Source organism: Embiotoca jacksoni, unplaced genomic scaffold (genome assembly GCF_022577435.1).
Source record: "Embiotoca jacksoni isolate LCO1_2020_lvr unplaced genomic scaffold, fEmbJac1.0.p SCAF_20, whole genome shotgun sequence".
In the NCBI taxonomy this organism is placed as follows: Eukaryota; Metazoa; Chordata; class Actinopteri; family Embiotocidae; genus Embiotoca; species Embiotoca jacksoni.
In genome coordinates this window covers 10,610,162-10,630,012 of record NW_027185341.1, presented here as the reverse complement: position 1 = coordinate 10,630,012, position 19,851 = coordinate 10,610,162, and the positions used below count along the sequence as shown (strand labels likewise).

The 19,851-nt window shown below is 40.3% G+C and overlaps 1 protein-coding gene across 1 annotated transcript; it reads left to right on the top strand.

Annotated features, from left to right (window-relative positions):
• Positions 1-358: 358 nt before the first annotated feature.
• gsg1l2b (gsg1-like 2b) lies at positions 359-19,754 on the top strand. The gene is made up of 5 exons (XM_069156226.1): positions 359-841; positions 1,980-2,027; positions 5,222-5,374; positions 14,242-14,353; positions 15,833-19,754. Exons 1-5 carry the CDS (start codon positions 541-543, stop codon positions 16,131-16,133), a joined length of 915 nt encoding a protein of 304 aa, XP_069012327.1. The 5' UTR covers positions 359-540; the 3' UTR covers positions 16,134-19,754.
• Positions 19,755-19,851: the final 97 nt, after the last annotated feature.

Below are 19,851 nucleotides of genomic sequence, written 5' to 3'. Positions count from 1 at the left end.
GTTTGTGTGTCATTATTGGCCGTGACGCAAGGGACGTGCATCATTCTACTTTGTTTCTAGGAAGCCACTGAGGCATAAACATCCCTCAAACAAGTGCCGGCAGCTGCACTGGAAAACAAGAGAGCACTGACAAGTAGGACCGCTGACAACAGCTGGTGAAACCACGGCAACACTTGATGGTATTACATGTTATTTTTGTGGAGTGCGGTAATCCTATCAAGGAGTTGTACAGCTCGAGCTCCGCTATCGTCTCAGTGACACGAGGCTGAGAAGAGGTGTGTTTGTGTGTGACAGAGAGGGGTGTATCAGGTGGGGGGGGGGGGGGTGGGATGGCAGCCTACAAAATGAGAGTCAGCTGCACCGGAGGAGCAGATGTGCGGAGTGCACTGTAGGAGCCAGACGCGCCGCGATAATTAGCCGCGGATATATTAACGGGAATAACCGGATTATGAGGATTTGAGGAGAAAAAATCGCCAGAATCCGGTGTCACACAAAGGCAAGGGATTAAGTTAGGCGTCTTCACTCCTCCGGTGTGCCGTTATGGGGCTAGACCGGCGGCGGAGAGCATCGCTGGCTCTCACCTTGAACTTCCTCGCCTTGTTCCTGGCCGTGTCGGCTCTCACCACCAGCTACTGGTGCGAGGGCACGCGGAAAGTGGCGAAGCCCTTCTGCACCGGCCCGGTGACCGCCAGGCAGTCGTTCTGCCTCCGGTTCAACAGCACCAACATCAACGACACGCGGCTGGTGCAGTACATCTGGGAGACCGGGGAGGATAAGTACGTGATGAGGAAGTTTCACACCGGCATCTGGTTCTCCTGCGAGCAGAACATCAACATGACCGGTGAGTTTGTTTTTATTCACGGGAGGCACCGGGCACACTGTGGAACCGGAGCGCAGCGGAGCGCGCGGGCAGCGCGCGCAGAGAGCAGCGTGACGGAGAGCCACGTCGGTCCAGTCTGAGAAATCCAATTCTTGCTTTTAATTTGATTTTCAATGAAACTCATAAATTGTACTTTAAAAAAAATTTGGATTTGTGGATTTTTCTCAGAAATCGCTTTGAAAATGATATCAACAATATTATCAGAAACTCCTAATGTGCTTATTGAGTAACAAACCACATGCAGAATTTTCATCAATATAGTAAGGTCAGGATGAACATGTATGGTGCAAAAACTGTCACAAACAATACACAAAAATGAAAGTTGATAGTCAAATGGAAAAAACGAAAAAGTGCAATTTGAAATCCAATTTAAAAATAAATTAACATGGGCTTAAGTCAATTTGGTTTAATATCATATACAAGACTAAGAAAAGCACAACATATCAATATTTGAGAAACTAACAACTAACAAAGCAAAACACAGTGTATTTGGATTAAAAGATGAATTGGAATGTAATGCTTTCCTAAAACATGGAACAAGCGAAGTTAAAGGCTGATTACACCTGCTTCAAAGATGATGTTTCAGTTTCTCACCTGCACCATTCACTATTGTGTGTGAAGGGCCAGTTGTTAAAAAAACAACAACAAACAAAACAGCTCAGGGCAGTTTACCCCCCCCCCCCCTCCTCCGCCCACCCTCCCAAAAGCTGTGCCAATATGAGGCTGAAGAATGTGTGTCTGTCTCCAGAGTGTCATGAAAGCATTTGTTGCATAAACAGTAGAATATCTGGCCTGAACGCTGCTACAAGATGCTCTTGAGGCAGGAGATTTTGAAACGCTGGTGTGGGGGATGGTGGCAAAGCTTGTTACAGCAAAACACAGAAAGGAAATCCGTTCACAGATTGGAGCAAATGGGGATTTTTGTTTAAATTTTACATCACAGCTTTGTCTTTTTCTCAGAAAGTACCGGGGACTGTCTATCTCAATCTGTAAAAATGATGGAATGCAAATGAAGACCCTGTTGTGCTTATCAGCATGTTGCAGTTGTGGTTTCTGTCATTGAGTGTCAATTACATTTCTAATTTACATTCTTTTACAGGTGAAAACTGCAGGAATTTCATTTATGTTGCACCATCAAATGAAAGAGGTAAGAATATATTTTTTTATCAAATGTTGTTGTGCAAACACATCGTCAGGGACATTGAAATATTCAGACTTCTTATAACTAATCAATGACATGCAAAATAAGGGTTTAGGAATCATGAGAAGCTGAGAAATTGAACATAGCAAAGAAACACAGACCTTATTTGATCAGTTTTGTCATCTCTAGGCTTGAAATAATCTGACCTCTCTCAACATTGGGGCTGTTTTCTCATCACTCTAAGTATGCAGTTTAGACTCAAGTGGACATTTTAGATAAGGAATCCTTGGCCACTGTGTCGAAATGTCTAACATTTCAGGCACAACCTGCAAATATGACCTGCAGGAGTATAAAAAACAACGTGGTTCGATTTAGGCACAAGAACCAGTTGGTTATATTGTGTATGGGTTAAACTAGAGAACCTTCTTTGTGATTGTTACAATCATAAACATATGGAATAGTCTGGTTTAAAAAAAATGGACTTGGTTTAAAATGTGAAACAAACAGCAGTCTTATGTGTTAGCATCCAGTGTTTTATTAACCCATTCATCCACCCCATACTACTCCTGAAACTGACCATATGTTTCTACTCCTTGTAAAGCCAGTGGAGAGCGGCGCTACAATCAAAAGTGTATGATTTGAAATCAGCTGTTTTCACAAACAACCTATGGAGTCATTTTTATGGGAGGATAGTTTCTTTCTGCCAGTTGGTTTTCCCACATCCAGACAGTTGATAGAGAATCTTAGGAGGTCAGGAGATCATTAGCTTTGCATAAAGACAGGAAATGGGTTTCCAACTAACAGAAACAAAAGAGTAACAGAATCCACCTACCGAAGCCTATTTAATATGTACGTTTTATAAAGAAAGTGTCATAAGACTGTCCACCCATAAAAAAAAAAAACAACCCCATAGGTTGCTTTGGCAAGCACTGCCTTATAGGAAAACCACATGAATTTCGTGCAAAAACTCCAGTGATCACATGTGATAATGCACATGTGAAACATGTATTTTGCACATGGGAAACATGGCTTTGGAACACTTTCATAGTGTAGTGTGTAAACCTATGAAGATTCCCATGTGAAAACGCTTCCACATATTTTCCCCATGTCAAATGTTGCAACGTGATAAAGATGTGTCTTTCATGTGGAAAACATGGGAAACTTTTTTTTGTGACGCCTGTATGAATCTCTCTTTCATTAGACCCTCAATTCAGCAACCCGTTCTCATCTTGGGGCGTCAAATACGGCAGTTTTGTCACAGCCTGCTGGCATCTCAGAGATATGCACGGGTGCCCTTTGATGTCTCATACAGACACACAAGGTGCCTTAGGTGAGGCAACAAAAAAACGGTTAGGGTTAGGAAAAAGGTAAATCCACACAAGTAACATTGCATGAGTGAAGTCAGTTACTTAACCCTCGTGTTGTCCTCGGGTCAAAATGACCCGCAGCTGTGTTCAACCAAGTTCTATTTTATTTCTATGTTTTTATATTTTTAGGGATCATTGGTCATCATTCTTTAGAGAAACCCTCACAGCCTCCTTGGTCACCAATGATCCCAAAAAATATGAAAATAAAATAGAACTTGGTTGAACACAGCTGCGGGTCATTTTGACCCAAGGACAATGGGAGGGTTAAGTTAGTTGAATTTCCTACTTTACCTAAGTAACTTCCTTATCTTACTCAAAAGAAATCCACTTTAACTTTTGCTTTCTCACGGACTCTAACACTGCTCTCCTGGTTGAAAGTCATGCAGCATTTGACGCTCTGGGATTGAGAACAGGCTGAATTCAGATAAGGAAGAAATCCCCCTAAATCCTCTTTAACAAGGAAAAACAGAGGGAAAAGTGTGTCTCCAAAGCCTGATATATCTTATTCTACTATGCAATAGACATGAACAAGCTGTTGTTTATTTCGACTTAATCCCACTTACACTGTCCTGCTGTCAGAAATATTCACGAGCACCACATGTGGATTAATCCATCACTGAAAATAGAACCCGACCAATAAACTATTTCATCCTGTATCGGGGGTGTTTAATAAAAAAAACTGCAGTGCCTAGCTATTTTAGGAAGATACTAAAACTACATTGTATTTTCAAAGATTAGAGCTAATGGGAGTGCAGCTGAGAGCCTTAGACAGTACTGAGTGACATAAATATTCAAAAACGCACAGTATTTATCCTTTAATCTCACCTACACACCTCTGATTGACTTGATTCTTTTTCCAGCTGCGTGCTGTTGACGGATGTGCACCAAATTGCTGAAAAAAATGCAAGATGTAAACAGCGTTTAAGCGATGCGTGACTACGTTTGCCTCTACTAAAAAGCAGAATTGATACTGCCTAAAATGAAGAGATCTTTATCCGCTGAAACAGCTTGAAAGACTCAGTTTATAGACAGGATAGTTGTTCTATTAAACACCCAATCCCATTTGCTTTACATCAAATTGAGAACATCCGTCTTTTTTACAGTAATTTCTTCTGCTATCAAATATTCGGTATATCACAGCAAAGTAATGAAAAAACTCTTCTGAGACACATTTAATTGCAGACAGCTTTAAAGCCTAAAATATATTCTAATAACATTTCCTAATCCTTTCCATCTGCCTACTCCAAATTGAATTGGAGAAATATTTCACCGAATTGTGGAATTCAATTTAGAGCAGGTAAAAAAGACTTTTAGGTGAAGGCTGTAACTCTATTCATAATTCATACGGTGATATTTTGGGGAACAGGCACATTACTTTTCTTGCACTCCTTGTGATTAATTAACCGCACAATAACTGCCTGCCCTTGGGTGATATACGGAATTACACCACAGCTTATATTTACAGGTTTTCAAATCCGTTGATATTTCACCCAACCACGCACGGATTCTGATCTGTGGATGTTGTGTGTCTCTCGGTAGATCATATATCCTTTCTCTGACTTGTGAAGGTTAATGATATGGGTGATGGGGGTCACCGGTCCACCTTTCTCGACTCATTCTCCTTCCCCTTCCTCCTCCGTTCCTCGTCCCTGCCTTCTCTTGCCCTCTCTCACCAGTATTCTTTCTTGCTTCCCCACCCCCCATCTATCATCTCTCTCAACCCCGTGCACCAGCCTTCCATCATCCACTCACCCATGTACACCCCCCTCCCATCCCCACAACATGAATATATCTCTGCTTTTCTTCCTCTTTTCTATCCACCTGTCTCCATAGGAGTGCTGTGGCTGTGCATCGTTGCGGAGTGCCTGTATATCCTCCTGCTGGCCACCGGAGGCATCCTCATGTCCATAGAAGTGTGTCACTTTGGCAATGTCATCGACGGCCTCAAGCTCAACGCCTTCGCTGCCATATTCACCGTGCTCTCAGGTGAGCAGCGTCATAATGTTGCTATCAAGCTGGGTGTAGTAAATTGAATCAAATCAAAAAATTGAATTCAGTGGTGGCCCTCAACGGTTGGTTTTCTTGTTTTTATTTAAGTTGAAATGGAATTTGAATTTCCTACATTTTTGTATAAGGACACCTAAACTTTACAGATACTGAAGCTGTTATCAAGTAAGCTTCATAAAACCTGTTTTGGACACATTTGTGGCACCGCTTCTACAAGCATTGATAGTAGATGCCCAGTCAAATTATACTAATACAAAAGGCTAACAGAAGCCTATGAACATTGATGGTGTTTTTTTTTCATCTTTTTCATAAACACTTTATAGCTCAGGTTTTTAGCCATTATGCATTGTGCTGTTAATACGTTTGTGTACTCAAAAAGAGGAACCTATAAGAAATTAGCCAATTCTCCCTCCAGAAAGAGGTGCGGTGGAGGTTATACATAGCAGCTGTCTCTGTTTCATTGATCAATAGAAACACATCAACCCGTAACATATCATTCTGTATGTGAACATGTTATCTGCATGACAAGAGTAACATACATATTTGTAGAAATTGGATCGAAGCTTTAAGCCTTTCAGTGGACGTTTTTTAGGTGCCACTGACTAACATGAGAGAGGCGTTTTTGCAAATAGACTTGCTGTCAACTACTAACAGGGGAATGTGAAAGCCTCGGTAGCCTACAAGCTTTTTTCACCTTTTCAACTAGTTTATATAGTTTGATTTATCTACCAATAGTGATTTAACTCGTGTGCTGTTTTACAACTTTGGGGAGACTTATTGCTACAACCATTGTGCTACAGTTCAGACGGTAGAGCGGCGGGTGGCCCACTTATCAATAGGTTGTCACTTCAGTCCCAGGGTCCTCCTGTCCATATGCTGATGTATTTTTGGGCGCAGTCACTGAACTCCAAGGTGCTCTCAATAGCAGGCAGGCACCCTACATGGCAGCTCTGTCACCATTGGTATGTGACAGTATGTGTGTCAATGGGCAAATGGGAAGCAAATTGTGAAGAATTTTAAGACCACTAAGGTAGAAAGGACCCGACTGTCAAAAACATTTTCCTGTAATCTTACCACTATATGTGTTAGCATGTGAGCCACATGACAAAACAGAGTCACATACCAGCAAACGGCTAACGTCAGGTCCTGATAAAACCTTTTAGGCTGAAAAAAGATTTCAGCCCTTGGGTTTTCATTTTGTCTGGTATTGCTGAGTAACATTTAAATACCAGTTTTGCTTGCACTGCTTACGAGAGAACGTCATAGCCTGTATAGTCTGTGTAGACTTTGTTCCCCTCTTTTAACACTGTCAGACGTAGTGATTCAATCAGTGCCCCTTTACAACATTCAACATCATCATGATGATAGTGAGTTTGTATTCCAGCTAGCACGGTAGGCAGACTTCCTAGAAAGGGAAGGTTAGATAACTTTGTTTTCTGACGTGTTATTTCAACTTCTGCTGAGTCACTCGCAGCTCGTGCACATACAGTGTTTGTCCTACATTATAGAAAGGTGTGAGTGTACAAACTCACAGAAACATATATTGTTGTAACACAGCGTAGGTTAGCACGTGACTCACATGCCAAAAGTAACATCCAGAGTCATGACGTAAGTTCCCAACTGGTGTCCATGTGGTTGTTGCAATTTTAGTGGCATTACGAACCGTTTCATGCTTGTCTGAATGTTGGAGTAACATTCTCAGTCAGAACTAAAACGTCATGCCCTGTGGGTGAACACAGATAAAGGTAGGCCGACTGGAACTGCAAGAAAAAGTATGAAATTTACTATTTTGCTTTTCAGTAATTACAATTTTGACCAAGGATGTAATTTGAGTACAGTCCAGGATATACTGTACATCCTAATTTTGTTCAGTTTCAGCTCAACTTAAAAACAATTGAGTCTTTAGTTCTGATTCCATGCTGTCATTTTTCCAATATTTAGGCCAGTTTCAGCCTCTCAGCCCCTGAGAAGATTTCCAGACAGTTTTCAGCCTGCCTCCCTCTCTCAGCGGAGGAATTAACAATGACCTTCTCTCTAATCCACTCTTTGAAAATGATCCTGACCTCCACACTCTGGGCAGTGAGTCAGCAGTGAAAGATACTCTGTTCAATAGCAGCGAGTCACAGCATTTTACTGACAAATTCTAGAAATGCATAAAAAAGAGCTGAAGAATTATACCGCTATAAAACGTACGCCCAAACCTTGGACACATTCTTTAATGTTTAAAGTTTGTAACATTGTATCTTATTAGAAACTCCCAGGTAGTACTACTGAGGTGGTTTTTCACTCTGAAAAAGTCTGAGTTGTTTTAAACCTAGAAAAAAATGATACACTGCTCACGAAATACACCTAATAGCTTCTTTTAAAGGAGTCAGATCACAAGCTCAGTACCACTCTGTCCTACAGCTAAAACCAAAAGTCATCATTGACCCAAATAGAAGAATAAGACAGGTTGTCAAATTACAGAATCTTGCATTATGTTTCTATTGGGTTTAAAGTTGCTATCATATTTGGACACCAGCGAGTATTCTGTTCCTTGAAGCAACCAACATTATGTCTATAAATAAATAGCCCTGATCAGCAAACAAAGTTTAGATTAATTTGTGTGCAACACCTCTGTCAAAGATCTGGAGAAACTCTTTTCAGAAACACGGCATATTAGACCTTGCTGAAGCCTGAGGCTACATACTGAGGCTACAGTTTGGAGTGAAGGTTTGGACTCCTAGACTGACTAACACTTTGATTTTAGTCACAGAGTTCGCTCAGTCCCCTTTGATCTCATTGGTATGTGAAACAATGATCAGGCTGTGCCCTGAATGGTTGAAAGTTATTTCAACTTTGTATTACATTATTGGAGCCTCATTAGTCTCATGACCTCGAGTAGTTACCAAGAACCAAGTAACCAAATCAGGAACTTTGAGTTACACAATATGACCTCATAAAGTTGTTATGGCTAATGGGTTAACAAATTGGCTAGTCACATATCTAGCAGACACAGAGAAACATCAGCATCCATGTGGAGCTGTGTTTCTTGTCACCGGGCAAATATAAGTCTAATTTCCACCCTCCTATTATCTATGTTTTGGGTCATCAATGCAAATGCGTCAGCTTACTGTTTGGTGGTGGGCGGGTAGAGTACGATTTAGTTTATTAGAGCTTTTACACTCAAAACTTCTGCATGCTACTGCTGTAAAAACAAAACAATTAACTGAAAGATGCTAAAATGGATAGGTGCAACCAAAGTACAAATATATTTGGGTTTAGGTGCATTTTACTGGCAGGGGGAGTCCACTGGGTTCACAGAGTTGACACCATGTGCAGGAGCATTGTATCAAAAGATAAATAAATTGTTGACCATCCTTTTTGTCATCCTGTTTGTTCTCGTCTTTTTATTTGGAGCTGGCAGGAGTTGAACCCAGCCGGCTCTCCTGCCGCTGACGCACCCGTAAACTCAAGCTTCACTGAGTTATGTTTTCATGATCTTGCACTGGCATTTTTGTCTGCTCTAACTTTCAGTCGAATAGTAAGTGAACCTCTCAACCCCGTCTGCATGTGATATGTTTTATTTATTTGTGGCTTGCTGTCTGGAGAAGTGAGCTGTTTGAGTGAACCGTGTAAAGTTCAAACTGAGAGAAGAAAGAAAACAAAGACTCAGTTTGACACTTTTGTATCATCTGTCGCAGTGTTTTAGGCTTTTAAACAGCATCCGAAGCTGCTAAGATTGCAAACGGTTTAGTGCACTTGTAAAATGTTTGAATTAAGAAAGGCATTTAAAAGTTGTTTCTGTTTTTAATGGGGTGAACAGATTGAGAGCAGATACGGTAATGAGGTCCAGAGGAGCCAATACAAGGGACCAGATTAAGCTTTATTACAGCTGTCAATCACGCGGGCTCTGATGAGAATATTTGAAGAGGATGTGTGAGGTGATGATGGAAACAAGACCTGTGTGAGTCAGATCACTTTTCTGATGTGAGGAAAGAACTTGAGCAGAGCTGAACTTGGGTGATTAAAATGTGCCACGTCTTGTAAAAACAAGCATTTGCTCGGTTTTTCTGCTGCAACTGCAAAAAACAACAACGGCTGCTGTTTTTCCGGGCAAAGCCTGTTGGTCCTCTGGGTTTCTACAGATAGTAAAAGTGGTCATGACAGTTTGCGTAATTTGCTCTTGACACCTCAGTATGGATGAAAATGACAGAGAACATGGCTTCACAGTGTTTTCATCTTGTGTTCCCTTCAGGTCTCTGCACACTGAAATATTACTGTATGAGACATCACAGATGAAACTGTGAGGGGGAACGTGGTGAAATATTTCATTTCATTTCTCATGCAAAAATCAGATCTATGGCCATATGTGACGAGAGAAGCATTATGTAATATGTCATCTTTATGTGTATTTAAAATCTTTTTTTTTTTTTTTTTTTTTAAGAAGCTCCATTGTTTAAATCCACGACATGTTTGTTTATTTATCTTTATTTAACAGGAGATGTGTGTTTGAAAAAAAGATCATTCTATTCTTTTTAAATCAAGTTACCTTTGAGCCTCTCTGCTTCTTGTAGGTTACACACTCTAACAGTATTTAATAATGCACATACCAGCATTAAATATTGTATGAACATGTTTTCATAATAATGATACATTCCTTGTGGTATGGAGCAGGGTTGACTTCTGAAGATGTGATCTCTTCCTTATCACTCTTCGATACGAGTTCACCGTTTATTCTGCTATTTATTCTGCGACTGGAGCTCCTTGGCTCGTCCCTGGTGTTGCTCTGTATATTAAATTGTTTTTAAGGATGACTAGCTGCAAGTGCCATGGCGAACGGTTGATTCATGTAGAACGATGAGATGTTCCACCGTTATCATTTACCACCAGCTAAATCAGTAGACAAGGGTTCATCACTGGCCTTTCTCGAGTCTTTTTTTTTTTTTGGCCCTTGACATGGAAAATATATGACAAATACTTCCTAATGTTCAATATGACTGAATACGTTGCACAGTATCAAAAGACTTGTAACAAACCATCTGTACACATATATAAAAAATAACGTGGTCACATGATAGATCACTGGGTTACTCCATCTTTTTTAAAGTGACAAGAGTTTCTCCCATCTGCGTTTACTTTACCACTGCTGGCTTTATCATAGACAAAGACTCCTCTAGCCTGTTAGTTGTCTTATTTTTGGCACAATAATATGGCACAAAGCATTCCCAAATGGTCCATACTGTTAAAGGGAATATGTTGCACAGTACCTTCGAACATCTTGGATAAATAAGTATATTATATGTACTTTTTGTATTTAATCCCGTCACGCTGTGAGATAGTGATGGCTTCGTTCCAAATAGCGTACTTCCCTCAGTACACTCACGTAGAATACTCTTGTGTAGTAATGGGATTTCAAGTAGAGTAGAGTTGTCTCTTCACCAGAAATAACAAGCATTTGAAAGCATCACCTGCCAACATATTTGTCGCCCTGAATTATTTTACCCAGAAATTAGCAGGTTTTCGTGTCCTCCGTTGAATGCACACAATAAACACACTGATGCTTTCTGTCAAGCAGCAGTACGCTGGAAAAATAAACACTTTTGTGACGTGTTTTTTAGCAGCTGCAGCTTCCTCAGATGCCACAATTTGAAAATACTTTACATCGGTGGTGCCTACCTTTCTGCTTCGTAGCCAAGATGGCGACTACTGAGTGTCCGTCGTTTCACACTCAATTCTTGGATTGTTTTGAGGACACTTTCTGCAGTGTTTTCACACTTATCATTGTGAATGCACTTATACACTCAAAATGTTCAGTGTTAGAATGTAAGAATGCCATTTATAACACAACACCACGTCTCTGACAATCAGACTAAACTTCTCACAAAGTATATAGCACATAGTATACGAAAGTATATGACAGTATACGGAATTATCTGTTCACATATGTCACAGCAGCGTCCATGACTAGAGCCAAAGCATATTGTTTTGCTTGAATTTTTGACGAGAGCACTGCAGATGGACGACACGAGTTGATGACGAGTCCCTGCTTGCAGCTTTTGTTGTTGTATGTCTGCAATTCAGCAGCCATTCATCTGATGTTCCTAGAAAACTGATAGTATCAAGTCTGACACAGCTTGTGACCGATGTTATTAACTTGGCGTAACAGAAGCATATTCATATTTTCTGTTTTCATATCCGTTTAATCATCTGACAACCCCTGAAATTTGTCTTGCTGCCCTTTTGGGGACCTGATCTGACATCGGGAATCACTGGATTAGAGACTTTGCAGCTTGACAGAAAATCTATTTTCTGAACATCAGGATAATAAAGAAATAATAATGATAGTAAAACTTTCATTTATTCTTGTGCAGAATAATAAAACAGATAAAAAGAAGGAAACAAATCCTAATTCCATTAAAAAGTACTTTCTCATAATTTTATTCATAAATGTATTCATTTATTTAGGTAAACCTTGCTGCCCCCTAGTGGTTGTTAAAGGGCTCTACAGTGTTTGCAGACGACACCAAACCACTTTCTCATTACAGTTCAGCTGTGACAGGAGTGTCACGTCCCTGATGCTGTGTGTCCATGTTAAGTGCTTTGGCACTAAAACATAAATAACTTGGATTGACATGTATTGACTTCATATGGAATAATCTGACCTTGTGTGAGGAGAACACGCATCATTTCCATACGACAGAGCGTGCTGAAACTCCGAGCTGTGATTTGTTCCACTCATCCTGACACAAAGCTGCCTCTGATCTGCATAGCATTATGATAATGTTGCACTGGGAAATCTTGAAGAATAAACATGACCATTGATAGGGATGAGATGGGAATTTAGATGTTCGCTGCTAAATCTGGTGCACTCTTGTTAAATCCATGGATTTGGGAGTGGGTTTAGTTATAATCGGATTGGTACATTACAATTGCTGGTTTTTACTCCTGTTCTGCTCTGTGGGTGATGAGAGGTCCAGTGTGAGGCGAGCCAGAAACTGTGCTTCAGATGACAAAACCTGGCACATAAATGAGGGGAAAAAAACACAGGCATAAAGAGTAAAAAAATAAATGGATGGAAATCCAGAAAACCAGAGAAGGGCCAGAAGAGAAGACGAGACGAGGAAAAGTGTGCTTGGGGAAAGTAGAAGTGGTAGCACTGATTGGAAAGTGGAAGATGTAGCAACCTTAAATTAGGTACAATCTCCACCATTTTCTTTGGACCCAGAGGACAGTGGACAGACTGGACTCATTACACAGTCGCTGAAACCGCCTACAAATAGCAGTTGTTCAATCATGGCTTGATGGCAGGCCTGTCAAATGCTGGACTTCTCAAGATTTTAAACAGGGTGTGAATAAACAGCCGAAGTCTTGATGTCACATCCGGGCTAGTCTCTGTTCCACAAGTGTCTAGGACTTAAAACAGTCTCACCTTCAGTCTCTGGAGTTTCCCGTTGGGTAGTTGCCACAAAACAAATTCAAACTATGTGACTTATAGTAGAGAAAAACTTGACAGTATTACTTATGTAACTACTTTAATTCCAGCCAAAGCCATCAGTAGATTGAGTTTTAAGCCAACTCACTCTGGAAGTTTTTGATAATTATCTAACTGCAGCTGCTCTTTTCGTAGCAGTTTTGATTGTTGACCGTCTCTATCTGGGAAATGAGAAGCTGCTCTATTTTAAACATCCCAATGAGTTCTGAGTGAAACCTCCATTGTTATCCATGTGTTATCTCCATTGTGTAAGCTGCAGATGGCCATGCGAGAACCGAAAGCTTGCATAGCAGCAGCTGCAGGGGACGGAGCAAAGCGAGCAGTAAATTCTTCCTCCATTCTGTCTTTGACTCTATTTGTCTTCATTTCACAAACACAAACACTGAGAGGTTGGATGTCATTACCATATTTATGCCTCCATATCCTTCGTTGCGCTAGTTGATCCTATTTGCAAGTCCCAAGCCAAAGCCTGCGATTCATGCATAAGTAAATAACTCGTCTACACTTCTGCGCACCGAGATTTACTGCAACATAAGAATTCATAAGAATGTGCTAAAACAAAAACAAAGAAACACAAAATCTGTGCCTGGCTCCACATAAATAATAAACATGATGAGTGATCCTGGTTTGGTGATGTAATCATACTTAAGCCAAAAAACAGCAGCGCCTCCAGGTATGACGGACTTATAGACCTCAGAATCAGCTGCATAATGTGGCGGCCTCAGTCTACCTCACATTTCCTTGCAGTAAGAAGTGGAAGAAGCATTTCACAATACAAAAACTTGAATTATAAGTGAAAGTCCTGCATTCAAAATGTATCACATTAAATGTACAAAGGTATTATCAGTAAATTTAGAGTATTGGGAGTTCACCCAAGAGGCATTATTAGGTTATTATTATTGATATTTCATTGTATAAGTACTATAAAGATTTTGCAAGTTAGTCCAGTGGTTCCCAACCTAGGGGTTGTCGTCCCCTACATGTGTCACAAGATAAATCTGAGGGGTCATGAGAAGATGTGACATAAATATATGTAAATCTTTTTATTTCAATTATTTAATTAAAAATCATTTGGCGATACAGAGGGAAATCACTTTTTAATTGAACTGCTAAAGACTCTAAGACATCTTTAATGTGACAAGAAGCCTCAAACTGTCCTTAAATACAGAATTTGAGTAACTGTACACAGTTACAGATGACAGATTTTATTTTAGTGATTAATTTGCTCTTGTGTCTTGACACATCTTCAATGTGCTGTTGGGGCTCGCCAGCTTCACATTATGCAACACTGCCACCAAGTGGTGACTATTGAGAGGTGTCAGAGGACACTGTCGGTGTGCGCTCAACTTATTGTTCCCTCTGTGTGTGGCAGGTCTGTTGGGAATGGTGGCCCACATGATGTACACCACAGCCTTCCAGCTGACTGTCAGTTTGGGCCCAGAGGACTGGAAACCTCAGACGTGGGACTACAGCTGGTCATACATGTGAGTGGCATTCTCTTTCTTCTTCTGTATTTTTCTTTTTTAGCTGCATTTCAATGAAAAGCATCACCAGCTGTCGGCTGTTTAACAGCTGCTTTCCAGCTGGAAACCCAAGCAGTGAGGATACATGATAGAATATCATTAATGCAAGACAAACAATACAACAATCAAAATGAACAAATTGAACAAAATCATTCCTTTTACGTAAGAGGTCGGCAAGACATTTAATTATGTCACTCTACATTTTTGACACATTCAAATTGCTTGTTTTATTCAGCAGTTTAATATGTCAGAGGAGTAAGAACAACAGCATTTGCATACAATTCATAGTGTTATTGATTGGTGTTATCGTTTCAGCTTTCTTTTTCTTTTTGTTTGACAGTAGCTATTACGGATGCAAACCAATAATACAAATGATGTTTAAAAGTGTCCTTTGAAGTATTGAAATAAACATGTGCACTGTGGTTCAGTGAAATTTGATGTTTTTTTTACCAACTTCAGGTGTTTGGATTTGAAAAAGATGGATGCGATATAGAAGGAGCGATTTTCAACTTTTATTTAGTGGTCTTCTGAAATAACCGTGTAGCGATGACTGCCCTGACTTTCAGGTTAATGACTGACTGAGAGGTGAAACTTGTTCACACATAAAAAGGCAGTGGGTGTCCAGCCTGTACTTCAATTGATCTTTTCATCTGTTGAAAAAAAATGAAATGAAAAAAATTGAAAGTATAACAGTCTGAGGGTTGTTGGAACCTGGCTGCAGAGATGTGCTCCCAGTTTTGTCACAAAATTGGAAAAATCTGTTCTTTATGGAGAAAAAAAAGTCAGAAGATTCCTTTTAAAGGGGATCTTGTCCAAACTGTGACAAACAGCCTACGAACAAAAGTTCACACATCTTATTATGCTGTATTTAAATTCACAACATTACAACTTTATTATTTGAAGTTGTGAAAACAAATATTATTTTTTTTCAGTATTGTTTGTCTTCTGAACACTAAGATGAAGGGAAACAGCTTTTATTTCTCTGTCACGCAATAATTATTACTCTATCATGACAAAAATGCTCTTCACAGCTTGTCTTGTTGTGTTGTCATGGAGTAATTGTTATGTCAAGAAAATGAAATAATAAGACAACCTGCTTTCAGAAGTAATTATTTTTCATTTTAGAAACAAGTCAAAAAAAACATTCATTACAATATAAGGTTGAAAAATCCTCCTTTTCTATAGCTGAGTGGTTCATGCACATCCCTCATGGGTGCAAATGTCGGCAGCAGTGACTGCAGTTAGAAGTCATTCCCCGTCTGTGTTTTTCCACACATTTCCATCCACACTGCAGTCTGAATTGTCTTGCCCATCTTCCTTTGTGGCCTGTAAGTCAGGAGGCATTTTAATAGTTGCATGAACTAGTCTATTTTTTCAATGCATTAAAATCTATAATATGAGAATGAAGAGGCTCAGGCTGTTGGCGTCTCTCTCCTAAAGTTTGGCGTGGAGCTCCTTTACGGCCTGCATGGCGTCCTCTGTCACCACCATCAACCGCTACACCAAAACCATCCTGGAGTTCAAGCACAAGCGCAGGAACATTGAGAAGAACCTGAAGATCAAGCAGAAGCTGTTGGAGCTGGACTCTCCTGAGCAGGTGTGGGACATGTACATCAGCTCGGTGCCAAGCACTGCCGAGGAGCTGCTGGACCTGTCGTCCAACGGCCGCAAGCTCTCCAACACCTCCATCTTCTTGGACCTCAACGACCTGCCCGACTCACAGGGAGAGGAGTACTGTTAGACGAGCAGCGTGTAGCATTTTGAAAGATCGATATGTCATTATCAGTGTGAGTAAATACTGTAAACAAAATGAGACCATAGTTGAGAGCTCTGGTGATTTATTATTTTACGAGAGGCGTCAAAAAGTCTAGTCTGGTCTTGTCGCGCACGAACTGAGCGCAGCACCGTGACGAGTACAGAGCCGAGGGAAGCTTCGACCTTCATCAGTAAGTATTACAAGGTCACTCACTTAGCCAACACCTGAGTTACACACCGTTTTGTGACCACTTGTAAGTGCACTTTTGTGATTTCAATATGGACTTGAGCAGAGAACGCAAATCCAATTTTGCATCAAAATCAGGAAATTGCCAACAGAGACCCTTGAAATGCTTCAGAGAGCCTACAGCAGTGAAGTGATGATTTGGGTGAGGTGTTTCCAAAAGCTGAACAACACTGTCAGAAGGTTTTTTTTTTTCATTGGAGGTATTGTGCACCATGAATTTGGACCCCGCAGGGTCAGACTGTCAATAGCGAGATCTGCCGTGATGCTCTGAGGCGTCTGATTATTTGGTGCTATTGGTCTGAACTCTGGTGTAATGGCACTTTGGTTCATCAACATGACAACGCTCCTGACGATCTCTACTCGCTGGATTTGGCTCCCTGTAACGACTTTCTGTTCCCCAAAAACTTGACACAAAATCTAATGTGTGCTCTGCTCAAGTTTCCATGTTGAAATTGCAAATCCATACTCACAAAAATGTGTGTAACTCAGGTGCTGATGTTGATCAAGTGTCATAAATTGAAATACTTACTCATGAAAGGTGTTGCTAACTTTTAAAAACTGTAAAAACCTGCAAAACCAAAAGAATGAGCTGAAAGTCATTATAACGCTCTGCAGAGCTAAGAAGACCTGCTGAGTGGGTAATAATTCTATCTGGGTTCATCACTGTGGATATTACGCATTGTCATTTTATTATTTGTTGGTATAAAAATACTGAGCAATGCAGCTTTAAAGTTGAAACTACATTTTCCATTTTGGTTTTCTCACCATCCACATTTATTATTTTACGCAGTGGCTCCTTACTTTTTTTGGGACTTTTTTAAGAATTGACAACATTGCTGCCGACTGTCCCACGTAGCCTTCTTAGACCTCCACAACTAACATAAAAGATGAGACTTTTCAACATTTGAATTTTATAAAACATTTCTAATGTCCTCCAAAGTATCTTTCTTGGTCTTTTAAACATGCAATGTTTTATTCATATTGGCTAGATAGGTTACAACAGCGGTTACTGTAGCGAGCTAGCAACAATTTAAGCCAGTTAGATTATTGTTGTTGTGGTTTAGAAGAAGTGGTCAGAAAGATAAAACACAAACTAACACTATGCTAAATTCAAGGTAATTATCACAAAAATACCCAGTAAATATTTTTTAAAAAGTTGTCATCATTCAGCTTTTTTTCACCAGAAAAAGAAGTTGAAGGTTTGTAGTCTCCTCAACAGTGGTCTCACTTGTTCACAGTAACTACTAGAATATCTCCAAATTGATTGTGTTTACTGGAAATTAGTATCCTGGTTATTAAATCTTATCTTGGTTTTGACGATATTCAGCATATGACGTTACATGATTCAAACAGTGTCCCGCTTTCTGGTCGGCAGTCTTGATTTCATCTTCGATACTTTTTTCTGTGTCAACAAAAAAGTTCAAATACGAGGCTTTTTAAAACTGGGTTAAGGCCTTATCCACGTTTCCAAAACCAGGATAAGATGTGTAAACGACCACAACATATAACCAGGATACTCCCGGCTATATCGATGCTAAAATGCTACACGTAGCACTTTTAAGGTCTGAACCACTCAACATGTCGCTGAGTCCACCATATCGGTTCTACGGTTGCGTTACTTGGTGTAAACAAACAATATACCTCTGCCGAAGCAATACTGCTATGAAGGGTCACTGCTTAAAGCCTATGAGTTAAAAAGAGAGTAAACTTAAGAAAAAAAGCCAAAAGCCAGAAGGAAAGGAAGGACAGTAACCTGATGAACATTGACCCCACCCCAACCACTCCCCGCCAACATTTTACCATCTGCAACCAGCTCACTCGAGTCAAAGAGTCTTGCCTCAATGATTGTTCAACCCGGTATTAAACGTAAAATAGACACGCCCGTCCACTACAGCAAAACGTGAAGTAGCCACGCTTTGGCCTGTCTAGGCGTGACAGTTACATGTTTCCTGTAGTGGATGAAAATGAAACCTACTGCACGCGTAGAGTCATGTGATTTACAGGAAAATGCAACTTGCAGCTAAAACACGTGGTCGGGGTTCCTGAATAAGCACATGGTTGGGGTTATGAGAAAAAACATGTGGGTTGGGAAACAAAACACAACTCAACAAAACCATTGTCACGTCCTGGATTTGAAATGTTTCACATGGCAGTCTATGACAAATGCCACCAAGCCACCCCTTCCACCAGGGAATGTCCTTCGATGCCTCTGTAGTGGGACCTTGGTCACATGATCCCACGTCACAAGACATCTACGTGCGTGTAAGTTTCACACTTTAAAAAAACCTGTAACTGTCACGTCTAGACAGGCCAAAGCGTAGCTATTTCACGTTTAGCTGTAGTCAACCGGCGTGTCTATTTCATGCTTTGCCGTGATACTGGGTTGGATTGTTGGAGTTTAGTCATTGAGGAAAGTGTACAAAGTTGCTACAGCTGTGTGTCCATGACTCAGCTGTAGATACACATTGTTAGACAGCCTAGTGATAGAGAGGCCCACATACTGGTCGTAATATGGTGCAGATACTGTGTATTAGTGATTATACTTTGCCTCCCACCTAAAATGTGAACCAAATAGCATTAAGTAGTTTAAAACACACCTTGTCAAGTGTAATTCCCTGTACTTCAAGATAATTCCGAGTTTTTGTGAAGAAGTGTTTAGCAGACCCTGGACTGAGGATTGAGGGATTGTAGCAACGCAGGGTGGACCTGTGGATTTTGCTCCTCCACCCGCAGAGGAATACAAAGGTGTTGGTTCCACGGGTGGAGGACACCCGTAGGCCACGCTGAGTGCCTTTTCCTCCAGCAGCATGCCTCCAATCACACAGCATGCTCTGCGCTCACAACATTTCAACCAGGGTGACGCTGTTTCTCCGACTAAATACTGCTTCAGAAGAAATGTCTAGCTGTCTGTGCAAACTGCCAAAACTCATCAGCGAGAGGAGCGCGCCTCTTTTGAAGCTCTTTGTGTTAATATTTACTTGATAATGAGGTACTTTTCTTGTACTGAGAGACACAGATCAGGATTGTTATTTATACTCAATTTAAGTGCATTTGAAAAAACGTATTTATTTGTTGAGTTCGAAGTGAAATGTAACAACTTTCTGGTTTATTCTGCTTGAGTTTAAACTCAGTTTCACCACCCTGGGTTGCAGTATAAGCTGAAGCATGGATTGCTGTGTTTTTATGTGTCATGACTTCTTTATTTTGTGACACTTTTTGTGTAGTGTTCCTTAGTTGCATTTTTGTGGATAATTATTTGCAACCTAATATATTAATATGAAAAAAAAATCCATAACAATATTTAATTTAAAGCTAAAAGATGAGCATATATCATAATAAAGAACTTTTTTTACCATCTTTTCTGCTGGACTTTTCCTCTAAACTTTCCTTTGTTGACCACAAGATGGCGGTGTTGCCTTACTCTGAAGTTAACGATGATGAAGACCCAGCAACTGCA

Bases quoted from the DNA above. Each gene is read 5' to 3' on its own strand.
- gsg1l2b (XM_069156226.1), top strand. From the start codon at position 541: ATGGGGCTAGACCGGCGGCGGAGAGCATCGCTGGCTCTCACCTTGAAC. The intron at 2,028-5,221 runs GTAAGAATATAT...CTGTCTCCATAG, and splicing joins TGCACCATCAAATGAAAGAG to GAGTGCTGTGGCTGTGCATC. The intron at 5,375-14,241 runs GTGAGCAGCGTC...TGTGTGTGGCAG, and splicing joins CATATTCACCGTGCTCTCAG to GTCTGTTGGGAATGGTGGCC.